The sequence below is a fragment of the Oncorhynchus clarkii genome, chromosome 12 (assembly GCF_045791955.1).
Source record: "Oncorhynchus clarkii lewisi isolate Uvic-CL-2024 chromosome 12, UVic_Ocla_1.0, whole genome shotgun sequence".
Lineage (NCBI taxonomy): Eukaryota > Metazoa > Chordata > Actinopteri > Salmoniformes > Salmonidae > Oncorhynchus > Oncorhynchus clarkii.
This window is the reverse complement of record NC_092158.1, coordinates 50,215,873-50,236,714: the sequence shown is the minus strand read 5'-3', so window position 1 is coordinate 50,236,714 and position 20,842 is coordinate 50,215,873. Positions and strand designations below refer to the sequence as shown.

The 20,842-nt window shown below is 43.6% G+C and overlaps 1 protein-coding gene across 2 annotated transcripts in view; it reads right to left on the bottom strand.

The window, feature by feature from the left end:
- Window positions 1–514: 514 nt before the first annotated feature.
- The window catches only part of LOC139420772 (vasodilator-stimulated phosphoprotein-like), a 35,854-nt gene continuing 15,526 nt past the window's right edge, over window positions 515–20,842 (bottom strand). For both annotated transcript variants that reach the window (XM_071171004.1, XM_071171003.1), the window contains exons 2-13: window positions 16,891–17,062; window positions 13,324–13,504; window positions 12,812–12,878; window positions 8,288–8,615; window positions 6,681–6,781; window positions 6,474–6,522; window positions 6,338–6,368; window positions 5,904–5,946; window positions 5,554–5,658; window positions 2,814–2,883; window positions 2,601–2,658; window positions 515–2,242 (exon numbers count right to left, since the gene is read on the bottom strand). In XM_071171004.1, the coding sequence (XP_071027105.1) occupies window positions 2,205–2,242; window positions 2,601–2,658; window positions 2,814–2,883; window positions 5,554–5,658; window positions 5,904–5,946; window positions 6,338–6,368; window positions 6,474–6,522; window positions 6,681–6,781; window positions 8,288–8,615; window positions 12,812–12,878; window positions 13,324–13,504; window positions 16,891–17,062 (1,243 nt within the window). In that variant the 3' untranslated portion in view covers window positions 515–2,204. The remainder of the gene's footprint in view (window positions 2,243–2,600; window positions 2,659–2,813; window positions 2,884–5,553; window positions 5,659–5,903; window positions 5,947–6,337; window positions 6,369–6,473; window positions 6,523–6,680; window positions 6,782–8,287; window positions 8,616–12,811; window positions 12,879–13,323; window positions 13,505–16,890; window positions 17,063–20,842) is intronic.

The window sequence follows — 20,842 nt, the reverse complement described above, 5'->3', positions numbered from 1 at the left end:
ACCTTACAGATAATTGTATTTTTACTATACCTTTATTTAACTTGGCAAGTCAGTTACATTGGTCTGTAACTTTCTGTGGTGCTATGGCTGTTACCACAGTGACAAGATAGCTGGATAGCGGCTGTGGCAGCATATTTAACCTTTATTTAAACTAGGCAAGTCTGTTTAGAACAAATTCTTATTTACAATGACGACCTACACCGGCCACCTGGATGACGCTGGGACAATTGTGCCCTGCTCTATGGGACTCCCAATCACAGCCGGATGTGATGCAGCCTGGATTCGAACCAGGGACTGTAGTGACACCTCTTGAACTGAGATGCAGTGCCTTAGACCGCTGCGCTCTGTAGGGTACAGAGATCGGGTAGTCATTCAAAAATCACGTTAAACACTATTATTGCACAGAGTGAGTCTATGCAACTTACATGACTTGATAAGCAAATGTTTTTCTCCTGAACTTATTTAGCTTGACATAACAAAGGGGTTGAATACTTATTGACTCAAGACATTTTCGTTTTTCATTTTGTATTAATTTGTAAAGAAAAATTCTAAAAGCAAAATTCCACTTTTTACATTATGGGATATTGTATGTGGATCAGTGACATATCTACAATTTATCCATTTGAAATTCAGTCTAACACAACAAAATGTAGAAAAAGTCAAGGGGGTGTGAATACTTTCTGAAGGCACTAAGATCCTACACAGTCAAGTACAAGTCCTTGGACTGCACAGTGATACGTTGCAGTTGCCTGAACTGCAGCAGAATCATACCAGGTACAGTCCCCAACCTGCTCCACTCCTCTTCTCACCTCTTTTCTTATGTGGCGACTAGAAGAGTAGGCAGCGTTAGGAGCGTAGAAATAGAATGGACAGAACAGGCATAGGTCTCCATGTCATTGGGGAATGGATATGGTTGGCAACCTATTGGATGTGCTTCACAGGGAAATGTCAGGCATTAAAGTGCGTAGAAAATATTTAGTAATTCTTTAAATAGATACAATTGTTCATCTAACATCCAATCAACAATTGTTCATTGCTTTTAGAGGACAATGCCCATTCTAATAATTATGTTTCTGTGTCCAGGTGGCAAACTGTCATCATATCCCATATCGACCCCTAGCCCTATGTACTTGTGGAGATCTGAATGGATGAGACTGTCGTAAGTAATATGGTAATAGCTCCAACTTGCGCTGATTGGCTGAATGACATTTTTCCATATTGCTTACACCAATCTTCTCACATCTCTACTAGTGAGGCAGAGGTTGTAGGGGCTAGGGGTTGTTTTGGGATTGGGCCCTTTTGTCATCTATAGGTGGTCTGCTGGGGTTGTCTGTGCTACATGGAAAAGTGGGCATGGTAACTGGAATAGGACCCGGTGCAGACGGTCCTAGCTGATATGCTTCCGCTAATCACTGAGGTGAAAAAAAAACAGTTGATGTGAGGTGTAGCCAGAGCTCAGAGGACAACCAGTATAAAGTGGCCCCCGGGGTGAAGTTTCCCCTTGGTAGAGATCTAGGAACAGGTTCCCCGCCTCTAATCCTAACTTAACCATTAGTTGGGAAAATGCAAAACTGACCCAAGATCAGCACCTTACTTTTAATAGCTGTAGACAGACAGACAGAAATTTAACCAGGAGAACTCCCTTATTGTTGCGAGCTGGGATTTGTAGTTCCCTGACTGCTCCTGGGTAGTACAGAAACTACAGAGATAGGCTTCATGTGCGATTATCCTGATTCACAGTGCCCCCCTGTGGTCAACTACTGCAGTTCATTACAAAAATATACCAAAAAATGTACTTCTGCTGCAGCGACCAAAGTTAGGTTGACTTTTAAATGTGCAACTGTTGGAAATGTACTGCGTTTCGATGGTGTGGTCGATGATATTCCCTGAATTGTTTTCTCTAGTGAAGAGTAAGGCCAGAAATGGACACAGGTAAGATATGGGAGTTGACTTGGGAGGTGAGTAGAATAGAGTAAGGTAGGCAGTGATGGCGGAGCAAGAGAGGCACAGCAAAGCTCTTGAAACGAGAAAAATAACGGCAAACAGAATTTCGGAAGAGTGCCGATTGGTACAATCCTAAACGTATAGGTATGTGGTGAGTAGAACACTGAGGGAGAACAGCCTGAACAGTGCAGGAAGCGTATGATCCATCCACCCCTCCCCACCATCTTCTGTCCAGGTGCCAGTGGATATATGTTGAGAGACTATACTGGGTCTCTCCTCTGCAGCTCCTGGATAAATGCTGAAAGAGAAAGAGGGGGAATTAGCGAGAAAGAGAGAGGCTCCAAAAATCCTCACATATTGTCCGAACCTACAAATTATTTATTTTAAATACCTCATGGATTAATAATATTTTCTCAATTGTCATCATTACAAATCATATATATCAGTATGACTTATTCTGAGATATGATTTGTAATAATGAGAATTGAGAAAATAATATTAAACCAAATAAATAATGTGTGTAAAAGGTATATAAATATACTGCAGTGGCTGGAGCAAAAATGTATTGTGATTCTTATTGACTGTACTGTTAGTAACAAAAAAAGAAAACGCTAGGGAGTGCTCCTTGAATGGGACGGGCCAAATCAGGAACTCACCCCCGATAATTTCATCTTTCACTTTATGGAGCTCTTTTCTCACTTCCTCAAGGATGTCCTAAACACACAAATCAAAATAGTATTATCTGAGAATGATGCCAATAGATTGTCTTTATCCACCATTAGTAGAGGAGCAATGGCCTCCTGTTATGTCTAGTCTACATGACAGTAATCCTTTAAAGACAACATTAACAGGTCAAAGGTGGAGCTTACCTGTTTGATTCTCTCCATCTCTGTGTCTTCACTGCCTGTGCTGGCAGTGGTGTTGTTCACTGCCTTCATCCTGTCAGAAACAGATATAGACAGAGAGGAACGAGATGGGAGTGAGAGCGATGGGAGGAGGAGAAAGTGAGAGAGAGGAGCGAAAGCGATGGGAGAAGGAGAGTGATAGAGAGAGGGAAGCGAGAGCGATGGGAGAAGGAGAGAGAGAGAGGGGCGAGAAGGGAGTGAGAGCGATGAGAGAAGGAGAGCGAGAGAGAAAGAGAGCAAGAGAGAGGGGCGAGAAGGGAGTGAGAGCGATGGGAGAAGGAGAGCGAGAGAGCGCAAGAGAGAGGGGCGAGAAGGGAGTGAGAGCGATGGGAGGAGGAGAGGGAAGCGAGAACGATGGGAGAAGGAGAGCGAGAGAGAGAGGGAAGCGAGAGCGATGGGAGAAGGAGAGCGAGAGAGAGAGAGCAAGAGAGAGGGGCGAGAAGGGAGTGAGCGATGGGAGAAGGAGAGAGAGATGAGAGAGAAACAGGTAGAGAATGGGGGAAAAAAGGATTGAATCGTGGGACAAGATGGGCAGAGAGCGGGAGGTCAACAACAAAGACCGAGGATATGGAAGCTCGGTTTGGCCAAAAGTGGCGGTTTGTTACGCTCCCGAGTGGCGCGGTGGTCTAAGGCGTCACTACAGACACCTTAGTTCAAGTCAAGGCTGTATCACATCTGGCCGTGATTGGCAGTTCTATGGGGCGGTGCACAATTGGCCCAGCGTCGTCCAGGTTTGGCCGGTGTAGGCGGTAAATAAGAATTTGTTCTTAACTGACTTGCTTAGTTAAATAAAGGCTGCCACGGCTGCTATCCAACCATCTTGTCACTGTGGTAACAGCCATAGCAGACCAATGAGGAGTGGATAACACCCCTCTGCTGGTGTTGTACAGACATAGAAACGGAAGTATTTTCAATCGTCAGTGTGGTGTGACTTTGGCTACATTACTTACAATAGGTTTTTTCCAACTATGTACTAGTACACCAGATTTAACTTATCATAGCCACTTATCTTGAGTTAATCAATTTTGCTTCCAAATCTGAGGGGGTGAGACAATTGTTTGACTTGAGAGAAGCCTCATTCCAGAAACATACCCTAACCTCTTGGCACTTGATGTTGATATGAATGAATTGGACTGGCACTATAAACAATATGGTAGTTGCCCTACCTTACACTCTGATAGGCTAAGAGGATTTTTTTATTCACCATATTGCTTTTCCAATCCCTTCAAATCTACACCAATGCCTAGGGCAGGTGTAGGCAACTAGATTTTTGTTGGGCAAATGGTTGGGAGCCAGAAAATAATTATAATGTGTACATTGCAAATTGACCACAACCAAGCCCCAAAAGATTGTATTTGAAAATAAAAATGTCATATGTGGAAGGACCACCAGAGGGCAGGCTGGGCTCATGGATAGTAGCCCAACAAGGCATGGGAGACAAGGTAACCAGAGGCAATTAAGCACAGCTGACGGTACTAATTACATACTCTCCTTCCCCTATAAGAGAGAGAATGGAACCAGCAGAGAGGGGGGAAAACTATCTCTGGAAGATGGCCACCGAGAGAGAGGAGCTATCCAGGAAGAACCACTAAGACGGTGACAATCCCGTGACTTTTTGTTGTAGTTTAAAGATAATCCTATTATGTTCTTGTTTCATCTGGAGAAGATGTGTTTTTCCTTGGAAGATTTTCATTGATTATGTTGGAGTGTTTGGGTTGACCCAATGCCCTCAATAGAGAACTGTGTTCAATCAAGAAAACTTACTTTGACTCGTTTATTCCACCTTCCCGCTTTAGAGTGACGCCCAATTACTTGGTCCGCTCACACATACTTTGAATAAATTGAGACCCAATCACATCTCTTTTTGTAATTGTGGGAATACTTGGGAACAGATTTCCTAAATAAAACTCTGTGATTTTTGGGGATTTTATTTGTTATACCAAAAACGAAAATCCCCCCCCCCCCCAAAATAATAAATATAATTTTTTAATATATATTTTTTTTGTGTGTGTGTATGTGGGGGGGTGGGCAAAATAAATCACTTGCGGTCTTGTTGCCGACCCCTGGCCTAGGGTGTATAGAGGGTTGTTTCTGGGCTAGGCCTTGTCATTAGCAGGAGCAGGACAAACATGCTGTTGACTGAAACCATCTCTTGCGCTATTTTTGTGACCCTTTTTTAAATCTTAACAAGACGGAAAAAGACAAAAACAGAGAACACCAAATACATGACCAGGCCTTGAGGATTGCTAGGACCTAAAGCAGAGTGTTTCTCAATCCTGGTCCTGGAGAGGTGCATATTTTCGTTTTTGCCCTTGCACTAAAATACATACAATCAATCATCATCATCAAGCCTTTGAATAGAATCAGATGTGTTAGTGCTAGGGCAAAAACTATAATGTTCAAAGCATTGTGTTGCTTAATCCCTTGGCACAAGAGGCCACACGTAGCACACAGGGCTATTGGTAGTTCCCTAGTGAGACACCCCAGGGTGAAGTTTCCCCTTGGTACAGATCTAATATCCGCTTCCTCTCCCCAATCCTAACTTCAACCATTAGTAGGGGAAATGCAAAACTGACCCAAGACCAGCGTCTAGGGGCAACTTCACCCTACACCAGTGGAGTAGCTGCGGAGAAGCTGCAGACAGACATGGAGCGCCAGCATTAGGGTCTAGGGATAAGGGTAGGGTGGGGCAAATAGGGTGTACCTGGGCAATGGGGCAGAGGATGGAGAAGGGGGGGCAGGAGGAAGAGCAGAGGTGGTGGAGGTGGGGCTGCTCTCCTGCAGCTGGGTCTTGGTGGTTGAGTTAGTCCTGTTTGAGACATGCAAGATTCTCTCAAAACACGCTCTCTTTACAGAAGTGGGATAGAAAAATATTGAATTTGTGCCCGTCTAGTTTTGTCCTCCCATAGTACACATAAAAAACAATTCTTGTAGAAAAGTAATAAACAGGGGGGGAGGTGAACTGGGCTGTGATTTCCTGCACCACAGGTACGAGAGACGAGAGTGTGGTGGTGTTAATTGTGTTGATGTTCAACTGACCAGGGAGCTCCCTACCTTGGAATGGTGGCTGATTTCTCCCACGGTCTCCTGAGGCTGTCTGTCACGGCAAAAGGAGATCATGAGAATTATGAATCAAAGAATATATATGATATTTTAGTCAATAAAAGGCCAACAAATGCTTCACAGCTCAAATCAGACAAAGGAGAGGAGAACATTCATATGGGACAAGAAATCTGGGTTGTATTCATTAGTGCACACCGCAGAAAAAAAATAATAAATAGCAACAGAAAACAAAAATGGGTATGCACATGGGAGCTGTTTCTTGTTGGACAAGTTCAGCTAGTCCCTCCCCATTTCGGTGCGTTTTTGTTCATTTGGTGGTGCCTAATGAATATTTCTTGAAAACATATGCTTTCTGGAATAGCCTCCATGTGCACGCCCACTCAAATACAGAAGGAGTGAATGAAGACTTCAGCGGATCTACTCACCACCTTGGCCTGAGGACTTTGAGGAGTCTTCCTAAAAGCATAAAATGACATTGCTTCATCCCTTTAGCACAGTGTGACTTGACTTGCAGCTTACACACACACAGATTTATTATGAAATGATTTACAATAGACTTACATTGCTGGGCACATCCTTCTTTGCGCCTGGATTATCTGACATTTTCTTCCTGTACAAAAAGACAATGAAGACAACAGCTTAGCCTCTGCAATCTTACACACGCAAAGCCATATGTCGTAAGCACACACACACACTTGACAAACACAAACACTCATCATACATGTGGGGCTGGAAGAGTGTGTAACAAAGACTAAGGCAGTGGCTCACCGTCGGGCCAGGATGGCACTCATCTCCCCCATCAGATTTCCTCCCCCACCACCACCTCCTCCTCCTCCCGATGGAGGGGGTGCTGCCGCACCATCATCCTCCTACAGAGATAAACAGGCTCCTTCAAGATTAATTTTTCCCTTCCTTCTTTAAGGAAATCACTGATCTGACACACAGATTTGTGAAAGATGGAAACCATGTCTTCACCTATCTCCACTCACTTACAGACCAGTGATTACCTCAAGAAAGGGAGGAAGGAATGAAGCATTTGAAAGGTGTCCAACTCACTGATTATACAACAATGTAGTAACGAAAACAGGAACTATTCTGGATTAGTGATTAAGAAAAACTTGAACGGCTATTTAGGAAATAAGTATTCCTGGTCTCCAAAGCTTGGAAGCTTGGAAGTAACATAAAATTTATCAGAAATACAGACACCTCACAAGAGTCCGGGCTCTGGCTGGGCCACATTCAGAAACTTGTTCCGAAGCCACTCCTGGGTTGTCTTGGCTGTGTGCTTAGGGTTGTTGTCCTGTTGGAAGGTGAACCTTTGCCCCAGTCTGAGGTCTGGAGTGCTCTGGAGCAGGGTTCCATCAAGGATCTCTTTGTACTTTGCTCCGTTCATCTGTCCCTTGATCCTGATTTGTCTCCCAGTCCCTGCCGCTGAAAAACACCCCCACAGCATGATGCTGCCAACACCATGCTTCACCGTAGGGATGATGTCAGGATTCCTCCAGACGTGACACTTGGCATTCAGGCAAACAAGTTCAATATTGGTTTCATCAGAGCAGAGAATCTTGTTTCTTATGGTCTGAGAGTCTTTAGGTGCCTTTTGGCAAACTCCAAGTGGGCTGTCACGTGCCTTTTACTGAGGAGTGGTTCTCCCATCTCCTCAGAGGAACTCTGGAGCTCTGTCAGAGTGACAATTGGGTTCTTGGTCACCTCCCTGACCAAGGCTCAGTTTGGCCGGGCAGCCAGCTCTAAGAAGAGTCTTGGTGGTTTCAAACTTCTTCCATTTAAGAATGATGGAGGCCACAGAGTTGTTGGGGACCTTCAATGCTGCAAAAATTTTTTGGTACCCATCCCCAGATCTGTGCCTCGACACAATCCTGTCTCGGAGCTCTACGGACAATTCCTTTGACGTCATGGCTTGGTTTTTGCTCTGACATGCACTGTCAACTATGGGACCTTATATAGACAGGTGTGTGCCTTTCCAAATCATGTCCAATCAATTGAATTTACCACAGGTGGACTCCAATCAAGCTGTAGAAACATCTCAAGGACGATCAATGGAAACAGGATGCAGCGGAGCTCAATTTCGAGTCTCATAGTAAATATAAAAACTATTCAGAACCTAAGTGCAAACTTTTTCTAAAAACCTGTTTTCGCTTTGAAAATATGGAGATGGTCGTGTAGACCAGCAGAATTGAAAAAATATATATTTTAGACTAGGTTTGGAGCGATAAACTTCCGGGCCGGTAGCGCTCCATGAACAGGGTTGGAGTGCCCTGCGTTAAACACTTCTCCAAGCCTTGTGAGATCTGGTCAAAGGCGCAGTATGACTGCGATAAATGTAACCTGGAAAATGGCCATGACACTGGTCTCACCTTGGCCGATTTGCGTAGTTTGGCTCCTGCTAGGGCTGCAGCTAGTCCCCCGGGCCCTCCGAGACCTCCTCCATCGCCCCCTCCCCCCCCTCCACCAGACTGAGGTGGGGCAGGTGGGGCCCCGGATCCAGGGGGTGGTGGGGGGCCAGGTGGGGGTGGGGGGCCAGGTGGGGGTGGGGGGCCTGGGGGTGGAGGCGGTCCTGGGGGAGCTGGGGGGCCACCGGGGGCAGAGGGAGGAGCAGGCGGGGCTGCAGGGGGGATGGGTGCGGCCGGTCTCTCGTTCTCCAGCCGCTCTCTCTCCTGCTGCTCCTGCCTCTGCAGCTCCAGTCTGCGAGGGGGAGACAGAGTTCTTTATAAAATAATGTTCACAAACAAGTATAAACGCAGGGACACACAAAAGGTGAGACACAATGAGAGATCAGTCTATTGTAGGTTAGAGTGTGTTACTGTAGATTAGTGTGTATACAGTATAGTAGATTAGAATAATATGTTATTTAGCAAACACTTTATTCCAAAGTAACTAACAGTAGTGCATGCATTAATTTTCATTTGGATGGCATCAGCAGGAATTTAACCCCCTACCCTGGTGTTGCAAGCGCCCATGCTCTACCAACTGAGCCACACAGGACCTGATTGTGTTAGCGTGAGTATTAGGTTTTAGTGACACCTAACATGTTTGTTCAGACACCAGTTTATACCAGTCTGGTCTATCCCATTATCAATGACCAGGCGACACTCCCCAGTAAACCTGTATATTCAAGGTAGAGGACACCTCAAATGGAGGACACAGCGTCATCTCAAATGGTCAACTATACCTGGCTGGCTCATGTCATAGGTTAAGCAGTTCTCTTCTGGTTCCTTGCAGTGAGGAGGATTCTCAAGTCTATTGCCATGTCTCTTGAATGGCTAGCTTTCAGCTGGAATATAGTCAGAGTCTCTTATATTGGTTAACGCCGGTTTGCCTGTGTTTTCCTACCTCGATTATCCTGTAATGGCTTTGTTAAAAATACCATTTAGATGCCAATATACAGACAGGTTTCGAACACATTTCTCATTTCAATACATCTTCTTTATGTTAATAGCTCTAACACCATCCCTTCAGTGACAACATGAAGTGTAATCCCCTGTGGAACCAAATGTAAATAGATGTAAGAAGTAAATATGAGTCGCAATTCAACGGCTCAGGAACACGAGACGTATGTGGCAGGGTCTACAGACAATCACAGATTACAAAGAGAAAACCAGCCACGTCACGGACACCGAAGTCTTGATTCCAGACAAGCTAAACACCTTTGCCAGTTTTGAGGATAACACGGTGCCACCGACAAGGCCTGCTCCCAAGGACTGTGGGCTCTCATTCTCCATGGCCGACGCGAGTAAGACATTCAAGCGTGTTAACCCTCGCAAGGCTGCTGGCCCAGACGGCATCCCTAGCCGCGTCCTCAGAGCATGTGCAGACCAGCTGGCTGGAGTGTTTACGGACATATTCAATCTCTCCCTATCCCAGTCTGCTGTCCCCACTTGCTTCAAGATGTCCACCATTTCTTTATTGGGTACAGGAACAAAGGTAACTTAACTAAATGACTATTGCCCCATAGCACTCACTTCTGTCACCATACAGTGCTTCGAGAGGCTAGTTAAGGATTATATCACTTCCACCTTACCTGACACCCTAGACCCACTTCAATTTGCTTAGTCATAATAGATCCACAGACGATGAAATCGCCATCGCACTGACCTACCCCATCTGAACAAGGAATATCTACGTCAGAATTCTGTTCATTGTCTATAGCTCAGCCTTCAACACCATAGTACCATCCAAGCTCATTATTAAGTTTGGGGCCCTGGGTCTGAACTCCGTCCTGTGCAACTGGGTCCTGGACTTCCTGACAGGATGCCCTCAGATGGTGAAGGTAGGAAACAACATCTCCACTTCACTGATCCTCAACACAGGGGCCCCACAAGGGTGCATGCTCAGCCCTCTCCTGTACTCCCTGTTCACCCATGACAGCGTGGCCACGCATGCCTCCAACTCAAATCATCAAGATTGCAGACGACACAACAGTGGTAGTGCTGATTACCAACAATGACAAAACACCCTACATGGAGGAGGTGAGGGCCCTGGCGTAGTGGTGCCAGGAAAATAACCTCTCCCTCAACGTCAACAAAATGAAGGGGCTGATCGTGGACTTCAGGAAACAGCAAAGGGAGCACGCCCCTATCCACATCGATGGGACCGCAGTAGAGAAGGTGGAAAGCTTCAAGTTCCTCGGCGTACACATCAATGGCGATCTGAAAATGGTACACCCACACAGACCGTGTGGTGAAGAAGGCGCAACAGCGCCTCTTCAACCTCAGGAGGCTGAAGAAATTCAGCTTGGCCCCTAAGACCCTCCGAAACCTTTACAGATGCACAATTGAGAGTATCCTGTTGGGCTGTATTAAAAATGTTTTTTACCTTTATTTAACTTGGCAAGTCAATTAACAACAAATCCTTACTTTCAATGACGGCCTAGGAACAGTGGGTTAACTGCCTTGTTCAGGGGCAGAACGACAGATGTTCACCATGTCAGCTCGGGGATCCGATCTTGCAACCTTTCGGTAACTAGTCCAACGCTCTTAACACTAGGCTACCTGCCACCCCATCACCGCCCCATCACCGCTTGGTACAGCCACTGCACCCCCTGCAACCACAGGGCTGACCAGAGGGTGGTGCGGTCTGCCCAACACATCACCGGAGGCACACTGCCTTCCCTCCAGGACACCTACAGCATCCGATGTCAAGGACATCAACCACCTGAGCCCCAGCCTGTTCACCCCCCTATCATCCGGAAGACGAGGTCAGTACAGGTGCATCAAAGCCGGGACTGAGAGACTGAAAAAAAGCTTCTCTCACAACCATCAGACTGTTAAATCGCCATCACTAGTCGGCTACCCCCGGCTACTCCACCCTGCACCTTAGAGGCTGCTGCCCTGTATACATAGACATGAAATCACTGGCCACTTTAATAATGGAACACCAGTCACTTTACTGATGTATACATACTGCTTTACTCATCTCATATGTACACTACCTTTCAAAAGGTTGGGGTCACTTAGAAATGTCCTTGTTTTTGAAAAGCCCATTCCTTGTCCATTAGAATGACATCAAATTGATCAGAAATACAGTGTAGACATTGTTAATGTTGTAAATGACTATTGTAGCTGGAAACCAAATATTTTTTTATGGAATATCTACATAGGCGTACAGAGGCCCATTATCAGCTACCATCACTCCTGTGTTCCAATGGCACGTTGTGTTAGCTAATCAAAGTTTATCATTTTAAAAGGCCTTTTGCAATTATGTTAGCACAGCTGAAAACTGTTGTGCTGATTAAAGAAGCAATAAAACTGGCCTTCTTTAGACTAGTTGAGTATCTGTAGCATCAGCATTTGTGGTTTCGATTACATGCTCAAAATGTCCAGAAACAAAGACCTCTCTTCTGAAACTCGCCAGTCTATTCTTGTTCTGAGAAATTAAGGCTATTTCATGCAAGAAATTGCCAAGAAACTGAAGATCTCGTACAACACTGTGTACTACTCCCTTCACAGAACAGCGCAAACTGGCCCTAACCAGAACAGAAAGAGGAGTGGGATGCCCCGGTGCACAACTGAGAAAGAGGATAAGTACATTAGAGTGTCTAGTTTGAGAAACAGACGCCGCAAATGTCCTCGACTGGCAGCATCATTAAATAGTACCCGCAAAACACCAGTCTCAACATCAACAGTGAAGAGGCGACTCCGGGATGCTGGCCTTCTAGGCAGAGTTCCTCTGTCCAGTGTCTGATCTTTTGGCCATCTCAATCTCAAACAATTTAATACATTTTAGAATAAGGCTGTAATGTAACAAAATGTGGAAAAAGTCTAGGGTTCTGAATACTTTCAGAATGCACTGTATATAACATTCCATTTGTTGCAAGAATTTTGTAAAATAATTATAATTGACATTTCTAAAAGCATGTTTTCACGTCATTATAGGGTATTGTGTGTAGATGCGTGCATTTTTTATTTATTTAATCCATTTTGAATTCAGGGTGTAACAACAAAATGTGGATTAAGTCAAGGGTAGGAATACTTTCTGAAGGCATGTTTATTCTGTTCATTACTCTCCTATCTGTAATGCTCAGACTTGTAGGCATGTGAACTGATTGGGATGGATTCAGTCTACAGTCTAGTCCAATATTCTGTACTTGTTGCTGGAATTCTAGGGGGCAGCGTTTTAGAACGGTCTATCTATACTGAGCATTGTGAGTAAAAACGTTGTGAACATCATTTACCCTAGCAAAATTTAAATAAGTATAGAGACCTATACTTAAAATACACTAATTATCTACTAAACAACAGTCAGATAGGCAATAGCCAAGTTCCCTTTCACCAGTCTTAGTAAAACAAAAAAAAACAACACTTGCAATACTTTCATCTCCCCTCTGCTGACAGAAACCAGACCTACTGCACCCCCCCCAACTAAAATCATGTGAATGGTACCTCCTCTGTTGCTCCAGCTCCTCTGGGGAGGGTCCATTCTGGACAGGGCGAGGGAGAGAGGAGTTGCCTGAGGAGAGAAACTGACTGAGTGAGTATTTTAGCAGTCCTGTTAAAAAACTTTACAAAATGCATCCTTCCCTTCTCCTTCTGGCAATAACTAACACTATTAGATAGATTAAAGCTGGAATCCTTAATGGTGAAACTACCAAGTCCATTTGCGATATTACAAAGAAGTTATTGCAAACAGCAACTTTTTTTCCTCTTCTCTGACATCATTGCATGCGCTATAGAACAGCAGAATATATACTGCAATTTGTTTTACCATCGACAAAAGCGGTGGGGCAGACAATGGCGCTGTTTCACCTACTGCAGATTAAATCTTTAAGCAATCCAATCCGATCAGTGATTGCAGCGAGAAACAAAAGACAAAAGGGAACCAGGACAAAAAGTACCATTTCTTTTGCAAAATGTTTTTTTTTCTTCAATATTTGATCCTATATTATAGATCCTACCTGAGTCAGTGAGTGCACTCAGCACCTCCAGGGCATGCATCATGCCGTTGGCGAAGAGAACGGCTTCCTCCTTGCTGCCGAAGTTCAGCCCCCACACCTGCCGGGCTTCCCGCCACTGGTGGAAGTTGGGTGTAGCCTGGTTGTACTTCAGCCTCTTGTCGATTGGGCAGTTGATCACCACCTAGGAGTGTCAAGCAGGAAGTAAAAAGGCAATGAGAAACTACAAGTGGAATGACAGTAGGCGTTCACTGTGAGAATGTGTGTGTGTGTGTGTGTGTGTGGAACCTAGATTGGTCTTTATAGCCTTTGAATTTCAAGATCGTTCCCCTCACATCCCTTTATGTTCATCTATTGCCATTTGTCGGATTATACATGTTGGTGCAATACGTGTATAAATCCCCTCTCTGTGGAACCAGTGACGCAGAGGTGCATTAAAAAAAACAAGAGCCTTTAGTGAAACTGAGCTACTATGTTAGGCGAGGCGAAGTCTTGTGCTACTAGTGTGGACCCTCCATTGCCTTTCCAAAGCAACAGATATTTTGAAAAAGATGCTACGCTAGGATACGTTTAACTAAAGTAGCCTTTAGGTTAGCAGTGGTGTAAAGTAATGAATAAAAAAATCATTTGGAAGTACTACTTAAGTTGTTTTTTGGGGTATCTGTAATTTACAATTTATATTTCTGACAACTTTAATTCCTCTACATTTATAAAGGCAATATGTACATTTGTAATAATACATTTTCCCTATTAAAGCATCTTTACTTTTACTCAAGTATGACAACGGAGTACTTTTTCCAACACTGTACGCTAGGCTTTGTTAGGGCTCTCTAATGCTACTGTGGGTCTTCCACTACCCTAGTGTGAGAGGAAGGCATTAGCTCTAGAGCAGAGGTAGTGGCACACAGTAAACAGAAGTGAGATAGGGAAGACTGAAAGAAAGAGGAAGACAGCTGACACATGAAGCCCCAACAATACTAATGAGACTAATCTTGATGAGCAGAGATTGCTGGCTGCATGTTGACATTCTGCAGCAACAGAAAAAGGACAAAGCCTAACCCACAATCTCTGAGTGTGATAGCAAGGAAACGCACAGGGGACTGGTTCCCATATGGTGTTATAGCACCCCCAGTACTAACTCTCACAAGATTTACAGATGAGTCTGTCTAAAATTGTTCAAACCAGTCAGCTCGACTGTACAAAGAGGTCCCAGAAGGAAAATGTTTACCCTCCTAGCCCAGCATCGTTCTCTACACAGTACACAGTGCCTTCGGAAAGTATTCCTACCCCTTGATTTCTTCCAAATTGTTGTCCCTCATCAATCTAAACACAATACCCCATAATGAAGGTTACTTATATAAATAAGGTATTTCTGATAGTCAAGGGGTCTGAATACTTTTCGAAGGCACGGTATATAGTACCAGTGAAAGGTTTGGACAAACCTACTCATTCAAGAGTTAGAATAATAGTGAAGACATCAAACTATGAAATAACACATATGGAATCATGTAGCAACACCAAAAGTGTTAAACAAATCAAAATATATGTTATATTTGAGATTCTTCAAAGTACAGACCCTTTGCCTTGACATCTTAGCACACTCTTGGCATTCTCTCAACCAGCTTCATGAGGTAATCACCTGGAATGCATTTCAATTAACAGGTGTTCCTTATTAAAAGTTAATTTGTGGAATTTCCTTCCTTAATGAGTTTGAGCCAATCAGTTGTCTTGTGACAAGGTAGGGGTGGTATACTGAAGACAGCCCTATTTGGTGAAAGACCAAGTCCATATTATGGCAAGAACAGCTCAAATAAGCAAAGAGAAACGACAGTCCATCATTACTCTAAGACATGAAGGTCAGTCAATGCGGAAAATTTCAAGAACTATGATGAAACTGGCATTCATGAGGAGCACCACAGGAAAGGAAGACCCAGAGTTACCTCTTCTGCAGAGGATAAGTTCATTAGCGTTACCAGTCTCAGAAATTGCAGCCAAAATAAATGGACACAAATAAAAAGCCAATACTAAAGGACACCAATAATAATAAGAGACTTGCTTGGGTCACGAAACACGAGCAATGGACATTAGACCAGTGGAAATATGTCCTTTGGTCTGATGAGTCCAAATGTGAGATTTTTTTGGGGTTCCAACTGCCATGTCTTAGTGAGAAGCAGAGAAGGTGACAAGATGATTTCCGCATGTGTGGTTCCCACCGTGAAGCATGGAGGAGGTGGTGTGATGGTGCTTTGCTGGTGACATGGCCAGTGATTTATTTAGAATTCAAGGCATATTTAACCAGCATTGCTACCACAGCGATATGCCATCCCATCTGGTTTGCACTTAGTTGGACTATCATTTGTTTTTCCAAGAGGACAATGACCTAAAACACCTAAAGACTGTGTAAGGGCTATTTGACCAAGAAGGAGAGTGATGGAGCGCTGCATCAAATGACCTGGCCTCTACAATCCCCCGACCTTAACCAAATTGAGAAGGTTCACGATGAGTTGGACCGCAGAGTGAACGAAAAGCAGCCAACAAGTGCCCAGCATATGTGGGAACTCCTTCAAGACTGTTGGAAAAGCATTCCAGCTGAAGCTGGTTGAGAGAATGCCAAGCGTGTGCAAAGCTGTCATCAAGGCTAGGGGGGCTGCTTTGAAAAATATGAAATATATTTGGATTTGTTTAACACTTTATGGGTTACTAAATGATTCCATATGTGTTATTTCATAGTTTGTAGAATAATAGTGAAGAAATCAATGTAGAAAATAGTCCAAATAAAGAAACTCTGGAATTTGTAGGTGTGTCCAAACTTTTGACTGGTACTGCATATACACACACACTGTATTAGTGGTGGTCACCAATATGGAATGTCCATATCGATATCAGTTGCATTTTTCCATTTGATATCATATGGGAATGTACCCCCTTCTGTGACGTATACTGTAAAATGCATTTGATCTTCATTAGCCAACATATTAGTCGGGTCGCGACTGATCTTGATGAGACACCGTAGTTGTTGCAGCGTGGTTAAACGTGGTCTGCGATTGTGAGGCCGGTTGGACGTACTGCCAAATTCTCTAAAACGATGTTTGAGGTAGCTTATGGAAGAGAAATTAACATTAAATTCTCTGGCAACAGCTCTGGTAGACATTCCTGCAGTCAGCATGCCAATTGCAACGCTCCCTCAAAACATGAGACATCTGTGGCATTGTGTTGTGTGACAAAACTGCACATTTTTGAGTGGCCTTTTTTAGTCCCCAGCACTCGGTGCACCTGTGTAATGATCATGCTGTTTAATGAGCTTATTTATATGCCACACCTGTCAGGTGGATGGATTATCTTGGCAAAGGAGAAATGCTCACTAACAGGGATGTAAACAAATTTGTGCACAACATTTTAAAGAAATATGTTTTTTGTGTGTATGGAACATTTCTGGAATACTTTATTTCAGCTCATGAAAAATGAGACCAACAATACATGTTGCGTTTATATTTTGCTCTGTCGATTATTAGACAGTGCATCTTAGGAATTTCTCTGTTCGTGGTGTGTGTGTGTACACTAGTTAGTTACCTGCTGGTCACCCTGCATCTTGCGTCCCACCACTCGGAATGTGTTGGCTACGGGATTGTGGTAGATCTGGACCCTGCTGAAGGCCTGGCCCCCCTCACCCGCCGGCACCCAGCGCTTGTTACCATCATCATACTGCATGACCGTGGCTCGTACCTGGCAGATACTGGACTCACTGAGAAAGCAAGAGAGAAGAGAGGGAGGGAGTTGAGAGAGAAACAGGGAGAGTGAGAAGGGGAAGAAAGAGGGTCCGGGAGGCAGAGGAGGAGAGTTAATTCCCTGTTTGAGATGACTGAATTAACACTAACAAGATAGTCCCCATTACCTCATGAGGAGTGCAATGCACAACTGTGGACATTGCTTTGTTGTTCACGTTGCTTTATGGCACAAAGATGAGGAAATTCGAGATGGCTAAAAGAGATATGCATTACACAAAGCAATAATTTTAAAAATAGAGATATGCTCACTTCTGCCTTTTTAGCACCCTTTTTTTCTATGAAAAATAAATGTGACCAGCAGTAACACGTTACCCAAATAACTGAAGTTGAGGGAAATTAGTTGAGTGGGATGAGCTCAAGTCAAACGCGACACCACTAGGTCTATTACAGTGACTGTATTTGCCCTACATCGACAGTCACCAGTCATGGCCGCAGTCAAATTCAACGTGACCGCTGAGTCACCGTGTAACTAGGCTTCTCCAAAACTGCGCTCTGATGCCACTGATGGTCATTAGTACTACTTGCTAGCGGCCAGTCGCTAATGGCCTGGTACTCAGTGCTCTATTGTCCCTCTAATCACTCTGACAGCAACGCAAATGGAATCAAAAATCAAATCAAACACTTCATGAGAGCCCTGGCATTCGGGCATTTGAGCGGAATAGGACACCCTGCTGCGCAGCGAGAGCCGGCTCCTCATAGCTGGTTCCCCATGTTGAGCAACATTTATAGTCCTCTATAGGCCATGCAATTTCCTGAAACAGAGTTTTGATGAGCTCTTAAAAAAAGAGGATCCCATCAGCTTTCTATAGGCTAGGCCTACTATATTTAATTCTCAACTTTCTTCAAATTAAGCACATTGCTTCGTGTTACAACCGGAGTAGATGGCCTGGCTGGCATGAAAATGAACCACAGGAAAATAATCATCCATTCTCTATTCAAGTGCAAACGAATGACATGTATTAACTAGCCCAATGTTTTGATAAGGTTCTTAATAATACTAGTGGCCAATTAATTCTACGCGTAATCTATAAACCGTAATCTACAGGCCTAGGACCCCTGAAACAGGGTATGAGAGCCCATAGCCTACAGAGTGAAACTTGTTCTTATTAGCCGAGTCATTGCTCAATCGCGTGTGAAAGAGTTGCCTGACCACTATTTAAAAGAGGATCCCAGCTTTCTAGTTCTGCTATATTTGTATATTCTTACAATTAACCACATTATTCTGCTTTACAACTGGTGCAGCCTTCCTGGCATATTAAAAATGTAACTGCAGGTAACCTCCATTCACTATTTGAGTGCAGACTGAAAAATAATTCCACACAAACTGTATTATCTTAGACTATACGTAAAGACCAGATTCAATTGAGAATATTCCGAAAATATTATCAAGTGCTTGTCAAATTGTGAATGAGACACTGATGAAGTGTGTGCAGCCTGCACAAGAAACCAAGCAGAGCTCATGCCTTACATGCAACTTTTTTCAAATCATCATTCGAGTTGCATCATGCAGCCTTAGAACCCTAAGGTTTGTATCACAACTAAAGTTGCAACTAAATTAAAGCATATAGGAGGACCTCTCAAAGGATCACTTTGTTAACAGCTCAACACCGCACTCCCTCGGAAATCGTTTGGGAAAAATACCCAAACACTGCATTCCACAGTAAAAATCTCATACCAAACGGACAAGCATGGTGGTGGTAGTGTGATGGTTTGGGGATGCTTTGCTGCCTCAAGACCTGGATGACTTGCCTTAATAGAAGGAACCATGAATTCTGCTCTGTATCAGAGAATTCTACAGGAGAATGTCAGGCCATCCGTCTGTGAGCTTAACCACAGCTGGGTCATGCAGCAAGACAATAATCCAAAACACACAATCAAGTCTACATGAAGATGTCTAAAAGGTAAAAAATGTGACATTTTGGAATGGTTAAGTCAAAGTCCAGACCTAATCCTGATTGAGATGTTGTAGCAGGACTTGAATTATGCAGTTTTCATGCTTGAAAACCCACACATGTCGCTGAGTTAAAGCAGTTCTGCGTGCAAGAGTGGGCCAACATTCCTCCACAGTGATGTGAGGGACTTATAATCAACTACATGAAGCATTTGGTTGCAGTCTTTGCAGCTAAAAGGTGGCACAATCAGTTTGAGAGTATGTGTGCAATTACTTTTTCACACAGGGGGAGTTGGGTGTTGTGTGACTTTGGTAATTCTATCAATAAAGCATCATTTTTTTCTGTTATTTGCAAACTCAGGTTCAGTTTATCAAACATTAGTGTTTGGTTCAAGATCTGATAACTTCCCGTATCAAACATTTGCAAAAATAGAGAAATCCAAAAGGCAAATACTTTTTCACGGCAACACATTTGGAAAGTATTCAGACCCCTCAGATCAGTCAGTCTAAAATTGTTCAAGCCAGTCAGTTCAACTGTACAAAGAGATCCCAGAAGGAGAATATGTTTACACTCCTAGCCCAGCATTGTTTTCTACAAAGTATTCAGACCATTTGACTTTTTCCAAATTTTGTTACATTACAGACTTATTCTAAAATTGACTACATTTTATTTTTCCCTCATCTACTGTTGAAGTCTACATACACCTTAGCCAACTCAGTTTCACAATTCCTGACATTTAATCCTAGTAGAAATTCCTTGTCTTAGGATCACCACTTTATTTTAAGAATGTGAAATGTCAGAATAATAGTATAAATAATTATTTTTTCAGCTTTTATTTCTTTCATCACATTCCCAGTGGGTCAGAAGTTTACATACACTCAATTAGTATTTGGTAGCATTGCCTTTAAATTGTTGGGAAGCTTGTGGACTTGTTTTACTGTGGATATAGATACTTTTGTACACGTTTCCTCCAGCATCTACACAAGGTGTTTATACTTGCGTACTATTGTTTGTACTGATGAATGTGGTACCTTCAGGCGTTTGAAAACTTCCGATTGCTCAGTTTGGCCGGGCGGCCAGCTTGGTAGTTCCAAACTTCTTCCATTTAAGAATGATGGAGGCCACTGTCTTCTTGGGGAACTTCAATGCTGCAGAAATGTTTTGGTACCCTTCCCCAGATTTGTGCCTTGACACAATCCTGTCTCGGAGCTCTACGGACAATTCCTTTTGACCTCATAGCTTGGTTTTTGCTCTGACATGCATGGTCAGCTGTGGGACCTTATATAGACAGCTTTGTGCCTTTCCAAATCATGTCCAATCAATTGAATTTACCACAGGTGGACTCCAATGCAGTTGTAGAAACATCAAGGATGATCAATGGAAACAGGGTGCACCTGAGCTCAATTTCGATTCTCATAGCAAAAGGTCTGAATACCTGTTTGTATTGGTTATGATAAATATATATATATATTACACACACACACTTATATTCTAGTCTGACAATCCTCATTCTGATATTTCAATTTTTTTGGATGGTGTGTATTTTTTTTAATTGTATTTTAATGCTAGGTATTAGTGCACTGTTGGAGCTAGAAACACAAGCATTTTCGATATCGGCACCTGCGATATCGGCAAATTTGTGTACGCAACCAATAAACCTTGATTTGATTCAAAGGTGTCGCATGCGGCGTTGCCAAGGTAACACTTGAGACGGTAAGTCTCAGCCGCTTCCGCATCCTCTGCGGTGTCGGTGGTGTGAGAAGTGAAACGTTCTCCGAGTTCCTTACCCGGGGCATCAGAGCCCTGACCACTTCCTGCTCTCACAAACTGCTGCCTAATATGGTT